This window comes from Bombus impatiens, unplaced genomic scaffold (assembly GCF_000188095.3).
Source record: "Bombus impatiens unplaced genomic scaffold, BIMP_2.2 scf_0217, whole genome shotgun sequence".
Classification (NCBI taxonomy): domain Eukaryota; kingdom Metazoa; phylum Arthropoda; class Insecta; order Hymenoptera; family Apidae; genus Bombus; species Bombus impatiens.
The window spans coordinates 3,229,606-3,242,109 of record NT_176636.1 but is presented as its reverse complement, the minus strand read 5'-3'; the positions used below and the strand labels follow the sequence as shown (position 1 = coordinate 3,242,109).

The window sequence follows — 12,504 nt, the reverse complement described above, 5'->3', positions numbered from 1 at the left end:
ATTTTTATTTCAAGAAACACTAACTAAACAAAAAAAATAGCTTAATTTTTCGTATCAGTTTCAAGATATTATAAGAGTTTTTATCGGAATTATTTTTTTACATTTCTATACTCGTGAAAAAAGAACAAGACTCTTCTCGTATGTATATACATCTTTGTACAATGAGCTTGTGTGAAAAATAGTCAAATATATATATGATGAAAAATGTAAACTATAATTGTATTGTATATCGAAACTATTTACAATGTATTATAATGAAATATCATTGAAAAACTTGTATAACTAAAAAGAAGATAGGAAAACTATAATTTATTAATGTAAACAGTATATTCTGTAATTATAAAATCTATTATCTTAAAACATCACAGAAATCAGAAACCTTTTAGCCTGATTGTATAGTGTTCCTCTTATGGCGACGCTTTAGGTTTTAGTTCTTCAAAGCAGGGTCTAAGGAATATAGAGTTCTTCTTTGCTGGATTATAGTATTCATGACCCTGAAATAGAATAAGTATTTTCATTTTAAGTATAAAATAAGAAGATATTCGTTTGATTATGTAAAGTTTAATTGTATAGAAAGATTAATAACTACTTTTGACCAATCGTATGACACCGCATATGCAAATATTTGTCCATTGTGATTGAAACAACATCGAGTAATTGGTTGCTCCATAGGTTCTGAAGACTTCAGTTTAGTTCTAGCATCTTTGTCCCAAAATCCAAACGTACCGTCACCTCCGACGGTTGCAATAGTACCATGAACCGGATGAAATGCGATATCATTTACCTAAGCGTTAAAAAATTCATATTTAGTTATTAAAATGAATATTAAAAAATTCAAGAAATAAATCGACCGAATTCATACTGACTGCATAGATATCTTGGTATCCATTAGGGGTTCCATTTGTTCTATGACATTTGAAAGTGAAGTTTTCTTTTGAACCTAGATTCAGATGATGTATGGCTACACGACCCTCTGTACTGCCAATTGCAAAACCAGTTGGAACTTTCTTTTTATCTCTAAAAATCGCGATACATCGATACTGATATTTTAAGTTTAGTTCTACCGTCTTATACTCTCGAGGACTGCCTTCCAATTGATAAACTATTAATCCACGTCCAGCAGTTCCTACTGCTGCCATTGGATAATCCTATAACAATTATTAAATATTAGTTATAATTTCCAAAGAATTATCATTGCAAATATAATAAAGAATAAATATTGAATATATTTACAACATCAGCACAGTAACATCTTTCAATTAAATTTATAGTCATTGCTGGCTTAGGACTTCGCAGATCCCAAAACTGTAAAGTATTCCATTATCAATATATATAAATCATATATAATAATAAATTCTTAATAATAGAAATATAAACATACTCTTAAGGTTTTATCCCAAGAACCAGTCATAAGACATGAATATGTGGTTGCTTTAATCCAATGACAAGTTTTAATAGGTGCATCGTGTTGTGCTACTTGAATACTCTGATTGGAAGCTAAATCCCAACATTTTGCTGTTTTGTCGCAACCTGCCATGAATACTTTCGTTCCATCCTGTTTCAAAGGGAATGAACTTTGAATTGAATAACCATTAATCATTAGAAAACATTAATCTTTAAAGATATCATAAACTAAAAAAAGTTAAATTTAATATAAAAAATTTAATAAACTTACATCACTCCAACAAACATCAAGAACTGGAGCAGCCATGGATTGCATTGATTTAGGAACAGTTTTACCAGATTGCTCGACTTCCCAACAGCGAACGTTGCAATCCCAAGAGCCAGCAACGAGGAAATTTTGTGGAATACAAGCAGGACTAAATGCGAGACTGGAGACAGAATCATCAGGTGGGGAGACAACCTCATAATCCTGCATTGGGTTAGAAGTAGTCGATGTGCCAGTTTGTAGTCCTCCGCTTTGATTAAACATCTTTAATCTACTTTACACTGCCAATTGTTATTTACCGCAGAATAATATATTATATGTTAATTATAACAATATATTGTATAACAAATTATAGACGATAAACAGGAAAGTACTCTCACGTATGTTATTTATCCGATAAGCAATACAAAAAATAATGCCATGATTTAAGGAATACATAGAACGAATACTCGACGTAAATTTTGAGACCAAAGAATTAGAAATAACAAGAATAGATGGCGAAGTGAATTATACAGGGAGGTAGCAAAAAAAAATGTTCCCAATTATGGTGGTTCACGAAAGTATTGGAATGTTCGAATTCATAAATCTTCTTATGAACATGAAATGTAAATAACAATTATTAGACTGCGGATATTTACACAAATCTATATTTTTACAAACATAATTAAAGAAATAAGATCTAGACAAAAATTTGTTTTACGCACTAATATTATAAAGAATACTGTATTTTGAGTATTTCATATATTTTTGTATATTCCCTGCATTTTTCTATTTTAATTTTCTATAAATGCATAAAAATCGGCAGTCTAATAATAAATTTCATAAAAATTCCAATATCTAGAAACATATCTAGAAATTTGCACATACTGTAATTTAAATCCGGTAATTTCCGGGGATATCGAGTATCTCACCATAATTGTGACAATTATGTAGTATTTCAAAAGTATTTCAAAAAATGCCTGTGGTATCACTTATTCATACAGTAGCCGAGGTTTAAGAAATATATTATACTATGGAGGAAGTCCTTTTAGAATGCTTTAAGAATAATCCAAAATACCACTTTATTTCCAATTCAAGTTACTGTTAATATAAATATATACATGCATCATAATGGTATTAATGATCCAAAATCCAGAGAGCAGCAAAGCTTGACAAATACTGTAGATGAAGAGCAATTAAACACTTAAGAAGGAAGATTGTATGGATTCTATACATTTATGAGCTTAAGAAACAATAATTATCTTCATGATGCTACATTTATATATTAATTTTTTAATAATAATAAATTATAAACATAAATAAGAAAAGAATAAATAAATGGTGATGATGATTCTAAACATTATTTTTTGTTCATTACAATAATATATTACATACTTATTTAGTTGATAAGATAATAGTATTAATCATACCAATGGACCCAAATTTATCTAATTTTGGTCCTCAATAATAAAAAATGGAATAAATTTCAAAATTATAAATAAGTAATGTTTATTGTGTACTTGTGTCACCACATCTACTACATAGTATTTACACTTATTACAATTATGATAATATTTATTATCATTTTCAATGTATATACATACAGAATGCTTTTGGGATCTTTTTTCTAATTTTGTTACACTATTTTTGTAACTTCTTTCCCAGCCCTCCTTATGGCATTTAGTATATGCTCATAAAAAATTGATCTATAATTTTCAAAATCATGAAGATCAATTAATTTGCTTCTCCATAATTTGAAAAGTATCTGGGTTTAAGATGACTCAACCATCAAAGTGTGGGAGTTAAATGTACACATATTAAATAAATTTATCTCTTGTTTTCTTTCAATGTTATATTGCGTATAAAATTTTAATGGAATCATTCAATGAAAGCTTACAATAAATTAATGAATATGAAACTATATTCCATTTGATTTCTGAGTAAATGTTTCATCATTCTTTAATATCGTCATAATACTATTTATAATTCTCTTTTAAATTTATATATTATCTCTATTAAATTAGAGTTACAATCATATAAATATTTATGACATAAAAAAATAATTTGTATCTCGTATGAAAAATAAATATTTTCCACAAAAAGAATTTTATCTACCAACATATTCCACAGCGTAATAATCACAAACGACTAAAGTTTCATAATCTATGTAACGTTCTTCATGGCCGTGTACGCCTATATAACATATTTGATGATTCGGCTGTATTTTTCCTATGTGATATACACCTTCGTGTAACACTCTGCCTATAAAAAGAGCGTGGCCGTCTTCGGTTTCACCGGCAGGAAGAGCGTACAAAGGAACACTTCCTTCCCATGATTTTACCCAATTCACATCTTTGCCGCATAATATTTGAAAATCTTTTTTATCGTGAGAGGCTCCACCCCATGGGATTGTACATACATTATTTCTGATACCACCAGGTGTGATCGAATCTCTGTGATGAACACGGCCTATATACAAACCATCTTCTGAGGCCATTACAGCATTTTGTGGAAGACCATCTGACTCGTTACAATCTACCCAACAGTAGCAAGTGTCTACCAATTGTTGCCTAACAACTAGAGATGTACATGGTGATTCTAAAATGGATATATAGAAATGTCTAATAATGTTTAATAATAGTAATGCTTAATAACATGTTTATTAATTTGAAATGTTATTTGATTAATTTGTAAGAGATACCTTCTATCAAAAATTCACCAGTTGCACCCCACGCTGTGCTAACCCCTATATAATTTATAACAAACGGATTTCTGTCTTTGTATGCTAGAAAAACATCACCATTTTGTCGACCAATCTTTAAAGTTCCATCACAACACCATCTAAGAATTAAATTGTTGTTTCCTTTCGGGTTTGATTAAAGTGATATTTTTATATAAGAGTAGTTTTAGTTTCTTACTGAATCCAAATATTGAACATATACTGAGCATTTAATATGTTTCTTGTTTCTGCTTCTGCCACATCTTGTTCTTGGTTATTCCTTTTTATGGCTGACATTGTGTTTCTCCATCCTCCAATAATAATCTATCAATATAGAATATATTTATATTTATGTTATGTGCAAGTGTTTGGTAAATATTATATTTATTTTTAGCAAGATATAGACATACCTCATACACATTTGAGTCTCCACCCAAATGTGTACGTAAGGAAATTCTTGCATCGTGAGCAGCTTGCATACTCAGCCTGAGGCGAGATTTTGTGATGGGAAAATAACGATATTCTATGCTATCAGGTGTAATAATCCTAACTGAAAAAATATTAATTTTTTAATATATTTGGACTATGTTATTTAAAATATTATTACATTACTTTGTAGTATCAAAAGAAGCACAATTTTTTTATACAATTTATACAATGACTCATATTAATATGTAGATATAACAATGTTTGAAGAATTGTTGCTCTATATATTTATTTATGATAGTATTATTGAACTGATTGTTTTTTGTATACTAAAACATTTATATTCCAGTTAGTAGAAACATAAAATTGGTTTATTTAATGCATAGTTTTTTACATAGTAGACAATAAAATAATTAATGATAAAATTTAGAATTGTAAAAATTTCGGATAATAGCACATTAAATAAAATTTATATATTTATACATATATTGTAGATGTGTATATGTTTCATATAAAGTTCACGTAACTTACACATTGTTCAACTTGTGCGATTTTATAGATCGCTATTATTTAATTTATCAGTTTATAAAATAAATGTTATAGTATACAAAAAAGCAAATAGTTCTATAACTACTGTAAACAAATATATAAAGCAATAATTTCCCAAAAAATCGTGATGTTTCAATATCAATAAAAATCATTATATATATTATTTAACCTATTGTGCTTAAATATTTTGTAATAAAAAAGTATGTTATACCAAATTTACGTGCTGACATTTCTGATCTTGCTAATACGTGTACTCACTAAAAGTCATGGTTGTTGGTTCGACTTTAAAACAACTTTTTATTATCAGCTGATAACGCAATTGACAAAGCAATTACAGTTAACGATAGCAAGGTAGAAATATACGGTCGAATTTGGATTCTCCCAATTGATGGTGATGGTTATGTTTTCTGTATAATCTCATCGCAAAGAGTGCAATTTGTCACATTGCAATCAAAGTTATCTACATAAGTAAGATACTAAGTATAGATGCGTTGCATAGGATCGAACTTCTCTTTAATTGGCACTTTCCCAGGATATTGAGCGCATGCGCGGCATATAGAACAATTTTTATTGGCGTAGATTCAATTTTGATAGCGGGAAAAAGAGAGAACGAAATTTTCATCGTGATTAGTTTAGTATTACTTTGGTATTTCATTTAGTAGTTCATTACACCAATTTATTTACTCTTATTGATTATATTGCATTCGATATAATAATATATTTTTCAATTGGAAAAATTAACAAAATTTAATAAATTATTACTTCGTAATATTACGAATATTACGAATATTACGAGGTAATAATTTTCTTATTAAATTTTGAAATTACGAATATTATCTCGTGCAGTTTTTAATTTACTTCTCTATGTTAAATTCATATTATGATTTGTGACTTATAAGATGAATAATTTTCTAACAACGAAGTCTAGGATTATAATATTATGATAAAGTAACTAGAATAGGTCCTTGCACAGAATCTTGTCATCGTATTCAGGATATGCCAAGCATGTGAAGATGCGTGAAGCTGAACCGCAACCGGTATTACTACATATCTTTGCAACTTTCGCACCACAAATATTTCTGAGTTCGAAAGTGTAGCGCACATGTTCATACCTTATCATAACTTATTTATATTCTTTCTACTTTAATCTTATCTTCACAATTAACGAGAAAATCTTTCTATTTTCTAATTGAAGAAAAATATTACATAACTAAATTATTTATGAAATTTGATTTATTTTTATTACTAAATATAACTAAAAATATGATGATCTAAATTATAAAATTTTCTATTTTTTGCATTAAAAATTTTTTTTAAAGTTTTTCGATAAAAAGATAAAATTTGTGTTTTCTACGAAGATGGTTCGATTTTGCTCGATGTTTAGTTCAGACTTACTGCCCGAGAATATACATATAATAAATATGCAATACGACATACATGTGTTTCGTGCGGCTTATAAAAGGCAGAATGTTCTACATATATGCAACGACATCAAAGAAGCGTCCGCTTGGAATTAGTTTACCGTCCACTTTCCATTTTCATTTTACTTTCTTCATATTGTACTAATGTCTCGCGTTGTTACGCGTGTACGACTTTTACCGTTTCACGGTCATTTGATGGCCTCTTAGAAATGGACAATTTATACTCTGATCTGGAGATGCCTTTTTCGCGGCGAATAGAAAACTGTGTCAACAGGCCGCTTACGTGTTACAATTATAATTTAATTTCGATAAAGAAAAGTCATTTACTAAAACAGAGGATGCTATTGCATCAAAGAATATCGTTTTTGAAATCTATTTCTGTTATTTTAAATATAGATTTCCTATAAAAAAAAAAAGTGAAGAAATGAAATATATCAACTGTAATTGTTTGTAGCGACTGGATCAACCTGTTTGATTATTCGTGATTTATGAACAGGGATAAAGTATCCTAGGTCATTGTCGTTAATATGTTGGAATTCAGCTGACCGACGCACATGGTCAATGTACGTTTCAAATGAATACACTTGTAAACGCGTGTGCAGAAAGTAGAAAGCATTGCAAAAGATAATGACAAGGATGTAGCAGTGTCATTCCGGTTTTCATGTCAGAACGCAGCATGCGATCGTCCCATTGCGATCTACATATGCTGTCTCATAACTTTGTGTCACGATCTTCAATTTTTATCAGAAATTTTCCTTTTTTGACATTCGATATTAAAACAACTCTGAAACGATAGAATAAAAGATTTTAATGATGTGCGATGAAATATTAATAAGAAAAGTACTTTGAATTTCTTACCTTAAAAAAGAATAGCTACTTTAATCTCAAGGAAGGTACTTACTCAGATGATTAAATACTATACTGCGATGTATAGTTTATTAAAAAAAAGCACATTTTCCTTTATATTATATTAGTGCGTCATCAGATCTTAATGAACGCAGTTATAAATATTGATGAAACGTTGGAATACATTTCCAAAGCATCCGGAAACGGATATTGCACGCAAGGTCTACAAAAAGATCGCACATATCAAGTTACATAACAAAATACAAAAATCGAAATGTATCTCTTTTTTATCTTATAAATTTGAATTCTGCTACATACTTTAGGTTATTTTTGACTGGGCTATGTTTTGCTATTGCTAAACAATTTCCTGATTAACTCGCGGGAAATTTAAATTAAAAAATTATATTTCAAAGTCCGGTTTTATTTTTATGTATATCATGGGGCTCCATTAATAAATTTTTCAGATTGAAGATTAAGGAAATTATGGAAGAGTTCAATTTTGTGCAGAAGTTTTCCTTAAAAGTATTAAAAATCTTTTTGTTCATTGAAATAGGAGTGAAGTTGGACCATGAAAATTGGAAAGGCGTAGCGGAATTAAACGTAGCTTTTATCGTTTCCAATTGTTTTCAACATTTTACTATCAACTGCTACTGTATAATGTTTGCTAATTGATGTAAATTATTCACGCATGGTAGAAAGCGCGTCTGTCGAAGCATGTTTGCATAATAATTGATGTAGTGAGAGAATCAATCTCCTATTGCCTATTAGAGTGGGATCAAAATGATCTATGCCGTTTCCTTTCCTCAACGTGACTTGTTTTCTATTTATCTGCAGTTTTAATACCTGAACCATTTTACTTGCATACACTTGATTAAGAAAATACGTACAACTACATTAATTTTTTCCTTAAGGCATCTAAATATTAATTTACGCACTTTTTATGATCAAATATTAATATTGAGGTTAACTGTTGTATTATAATAATGTTGTTTAAACAAAATACGATCACGGATTGATATTATCGAATTGGACTTACTATGATCTTTGAAGGGAACTTCATGAAACTTTCTTTCGTACGAAAGGCGATTGGTATTCAAGATACTCGTGCGTTTTATGCGGATGTAAACCGAGCAAAGCGTTCTTTCTGATGTTTACGAATTTGATGCCCGGAGAAAGATAGGTATTCCTGAGTATCATTATCCATGACTATGTTTTGAAATACAGGCACGTCCGTTTTTCAGTAGATTCTCTCCCATCTTGCTACTATAAACATTGCGTGTGAACAACTCGACTACTTACTATTATAACTTTATGTAATCGTTATTCAACTTCATCTATGTTCGTTAACCCTCTAGCCGCGAACAACGCCGAAATCATATTCTTATTTATTAATAGACTATGGATTTTTATACAAATTCATTAATTTGAGAATATAATTGTAATGTTAAAGCTTCGGTAGAAAATTGTTTCATTTATCAAATGTTATAGAAATCATTATACTTTGGACATTTATAAAATAAATATCCGCAATCTATTTACTAAGCACTATCTTATTTATATCTCGGTATGTTTATGGAAAAAATAATTATAATATTATATTTAGATTATAATCCATAATTAAATATTAATTCAAACATGCAAATTTAATTAAATCATAATTAATAATAGGACAATATTGAATAGTTAATATGAGAGCGCCGAATTCAAAATTCCGAAAAAAGAGTTACAGGATAAATAGTACACATTTTACGTGGTAATTGGACCTGTAATGAGTAACATTCTGGTGGAAATTATGGTACTTGTAATTCAAAAGAAGACGTAACGCGGTTTCGTTTCTCACTGTAAGAAAGTTATCCATCTACCGTAACAAATATCTGTTAACCTTGGCAATGATAATGCATAGAAATCGGGGCTACATTTTTACGAAAGCTCGCAATCCACTGTCTGCGTCGAAGCCTATCGCTATTAAGCTGATTGTTGAGAAGACACGAAAACTACAGTTACATTCAAACTAAACAATCTATTAATAGTATCTCTGATTAAATTCTACTCTTTATGTGATCACTTATACATAGAGAAGGTATTTATACGTTTTTTAGTAAATTTTTACCTTTTTACACTCTATGGAAGAGATATTAAGATGAATATCTTGTTTTTACATTTCCAGGAAAATTGCATATTATTATAATATATTAAAAATGATTAATATCAATAATTGTAATAAAATTCACTTCTGAAAGAACTTTGGTTTAAAGAAATACTTGAAAGCAAGAACTTGATTAAAAACAGATATGAAATATAAAGTTATTCTATCTTACTGTATTTTGAAGATGATTAATATCAATAATTATAATAAAATTCACTCTTAAAAACGAATTCGTTCAGAAGAATGCTTAAAAACATAAATATTTAAGAGCGAGAAGTAAAAAGATAGATACATACTGCAAATCTAAAGCTAATCTATTTTAACTTACTGTATCTCTCTCTCTCTCTCTGCATACATTCACATATTATCTATAATTACTAAGATCCATCCCAATGATATACCTTGTAAAAAGAGCCAGAGCCATTACTATATTTTGAGTAACCAAGCAGATGTTTGGGGAAAGGGAGACTTTTCTATATGTATTAAAAAGTCTAATTACGTTAGGTAGGTCATGCTCCTCATAGTTCACTGAATAGTTAGTTGCGCGCGGACTGACCCATTGCTTTCCCCGTAAAAGTGAAGAGTTAAATCAGGTTGACTCTTTCTCCCTGCTCTGTATGGTCGGATACCAACCAATGTCCTATCAGTATGTGCACATCAAGATCGCTTTTACCTTTTTGTGAACGAGGAGGGATTCCTAGGAGTATAAAACGGTAAGGAATCGATTCGCGTGTCAGTATGTGTGTAGTTTCAATTTGTCCTAAGAGATTCAGTCACCAGTTAACGTAGTTGAAACCTTTTTGGACTTCTTCTCTTCTTTTGTCATGGCGAATTTCATTTCGCTCGTGAGTACTGAATAAGTTGTAAAATAATATCTGTGAAATCGTGAAATTTCATTTTGAATGTAATTCAATAAAATTTTTAATGCCATAATCGAAATCGTAATATTACTTCTCTGAGTTCTGTTCAAAATTTAAATTTTTATAGCAGGTGAAATGGTTGATTAACTTTTTGGATTAACTTTGTAATTGTATATCTAACTATTTATTGGTAGAGATGTTTGTTAGTGTTTATGCTTTAAGTAGAAGATTGTTACCCGTTGGAGGATGAGTATTAATTTATGGTGAAATTGTTCCACTTTTAGAGTGCAGTAGTCCTCGGTTGCATCCTGCTGACCCACGCGGAACCACCGGCATCGGTTAACAGTACGTATTCCTTATGCCTTTTAAAATACGGCATTCCTTCGAACAAATTTTCATGTGACTGTAATACATTTTTTATATTAGCAGACTATTAGTAACAAATAATATTCCAATTATATTTGAATTATTTCAATATTAATATTTTAAATATGGTAATTAAAATATCCCAAGTAATATTGTTCTTCTTTTTTAACTGTTATTACAATTTTGCTAAAATTCTTTTTAATATACAATTTTTTAAGTAATTCTTTCATTTTATTTTACAAATTTGTCACAGGCTATTCTATCAACGGGGAGAACAATGGATTCGAGTATAACAGCAATATTATCAACGGTGCCTACATACCTGGGAAAGAAGGTCATAGAGAAAACATGGACTTTTACGGTGGAGGAAATACTGGACACTCGTTGACCAACAGCAGGAGCCAAGGAAATCTCGATGAAAGTTTAAGGAGCAGCTCTTATAACGGATTTTCACCCAGTTCCCATAATACTGGTTTCTCTACTACTTATACTACTGCTGCCACTCACGATAATCTTGCGTCGAGCTCTTATTTCCCTAACAACGCTGCACAATCCAGTTTTGATAGTTATAATAATAACAACAATGCTGATTCGGCTTTCGAGGCTTACACGCAAGGCAGCGACCAAGCTGGATCGGATTTCAATCAATTCTCCGCTAACAAGCACAAGAATCCTTCTTATATGAGATTTTCCGATAACATATCCGGTGCTACTAGCACAGGAAGCTATCCAGAGACTTCAGAGGCTTCTTCTTTCAGAGGAGATTATTCTGGAGATTCTTTTAGGAGTCACACATCTCAAAATACAGGATTCATAGACAATGCTGACCCAGCTTTCAACAGAGAAGTTTCTAATTTCTTCAACAGCCCTAGTACCGATTATTCGTACGGAAAGCATAAAGAAAATACTTTCGGAGGAAGTAACAAGTTCATGACCGACATCTACTCCATGAATCCTGATACTCGCTACGTGCGAGGAAATCACGGGAATGTGGGTCGTGATTATGCTTCTTCTATGTTTCTGGCCAACTCTGGCCAAAGCAGTCCTTTCGGCAACGTTCGAGGAAATGCTGGTGCTTATGGATCAGGAAAATTCGGCAAGTATAATAAGCATTCGGGTGACTATACCTCCAGTGCAGGTTTGAACTACCTTTCGAAGGAGCAAGACGTTGATTACTTGCTCAGTAGTTATGGTAAAGGCAGTGGAAAACTGGCCGTGATAAAAGAAGGTAGACCGAGCAGTTATGTTAGCCAATCTTATCTTGGCGGACCTTCGTACCTTAATAAGATTATTGGAAGTTATAAGAGTAAACCCAGTTTCATGAATTCATATCATAGCAGTTCACCGATTGGTTATTCATCGATGTCTGGCTTACATGGTAGTTCCAGTGGTAACAGTTATGCAGATAGTCCACCACTGAGAAGATATCGGAGCAACAGCTATATACCAGGGCATGTTAGTCCATATCCCGGTTATTATTGATACGTTAGACAAGCGTGAGGGAAGTATGTTATGTTATGTTT

At 30.8% G+C, this 12,504-nt stretch overlaps 3 protein-coding genes across 5 annotated transcripts; 1 reads left to right on the top strand and 2 right to left on the bottom strand.

Moving 5' to 3' along the window:
* Positions 1 to 207: 207 nt before the first annotated feature.
* LOC100743305 (mRNA export factor) lies at positions 208 to 2,145 on the bottom strand. The gene is made up of 6 exons (XM_033319888.1): positions 1,676 to 2,145; positions 1,382 to 1,555; positions 1,234 to 1,305; positions 867 to 1,148; positions 590 to 784; positions 208 to 494 (listed from the first exon to the last, which is right to left on the bottom strand). The coding sequence occupies exons 1-6, from the start codon at positions 1,931 to 1,933 to the stop codon at positions 408 to 410; spliced, it is 1,068 nt and encodes a 355-aa protein (XP_033175779.1). The 5' UTR covers positions 1,934 to 2,145; the 3' UTR covers positions 208 to 407.
* A 983-nt stretch (positions 2,146 to 3,128) lies between these two features.
* On the bottom strand, positions 3,129 to 5,955 carry LOC100743183. Of its 2 annotated transcripts, none has more exons than XM_012383631.3 (5): positions 5,554 to 5,955; positions 4,778 to 4,917; positions 4,567 to 4,691; positions 4,350 to 4,489; positions 3,129 to 4,246 (listed from the first exon to the last, which is right to left on the bottom strand). In XM_012383631.3, exons 1-5 carry the CDS (start codon positions 5,570 to 5,572, stop codon positions 3,756 to 3,758), a joined length of 915 nt encoding a protein of 304 aa, XP_012239054.1. In that variant the 5' UTR covers positions 5,573 to 5,955; the 3' UTR covers positions 3,129 to 3,755. The 2 variants fall into 2 exon arrangements, with proteins under 2 accessions (XP_012239054.1, XP_003488094.1); XM_003488046.4 differs by having other exon boundaries at positions 5,601 to 5,952.
* Positions 5,956 to 10,338: 4,383 nt separating this feature from the next.
* On the top strand, positions 10,339 to 12,488 carry LOC105680513 (putative uncharacterized protein DDB_G0282133). Of its 2 annotated transcripts, none has more exons than XM_024366472.2 (3): positions 10,339 to 10,468; positions 10,900 to 10,960; positions 11,235 to 12,488. In XM_024366472.2, exon 3 carries the CDS (start codon positions 11,330 to 11,332, stop codon positions 12,461 to 12,463), a length of 1,134 nt encoding a protein of 377 aa, XP_024222240.1. In that variant the 5' UTR covers positions 10,339 to 10,468; positions 10,900 to 10,960; positions 11,235 to 11,329; the 3' UTR covers positions 12,464 to 12,488. The 2 variants fall into 2 exon arrangements, with proteins under 2 accessions (XP_024222240.1, XP_024222239.1); XM_024366471.2 differs by lacking the exon at positions 10,339 to 10,468 and adding an exon at positions 10,471 to 10,600.
* Positions 12,489 to 12,504: the final 16 nt, after the last annotated feature.

Coding starts and splice junctions, on each gene's coding strand:
- LOC100743305 (XM_033319888.1), bottom strand. CDS start 1,933: ATGTTTAATCAAAGCGGAGGACTACAAACTGGCACATCGACTACTTCT. Junction 1,306..1,381: donor CTTGGGATAAAACCTTAAGA/GTATGTTTATAT, acceptor AATACTTTACAG/TTTTGGGATCTGCGAAGTCC. Junction 1,149..1,233: donor GATGTTACTGTGCTGATGTT/GTAAATATATTC, acceptor TAATTGTTATAG/GATTATCCAATGGCAGCAGT.
- LOC100743183 (XM_012383631.3), bottom strand. Junction 4,490..4,566: donor ATGTTCAATATTTGGATTCA/GTAAGAAACTAA, acceptor TTTAATTCTTAG/ATGGTGTTGTGATGGAACTT. Junction 4,247..4,349: donor TGGTGAATTTTTGATAGAAG/GTATCTCTTACA, acceptor TATCCATTTTAG/AATCACCATGTACATCTCTA.
- LOC105680513 (XM_024366471.2), top strand. CDS start 10,580: ATGGCGAATTTCATTTCGCTC. Junction 10,601..10,899: donor TGGCGAATTTCATTTCGCTC/GTGAGTACTGAA, acceptor TTCCACTTTTAG/AGTGCAGTAGTCCTCGGTTG. Junction 10,961..11,234: donor ACCACCGGCATCGGTTAACA/GTACGTATTCCT, acceptor AATTTGTCACAG/GCTATTCTATCAACGGGGAG.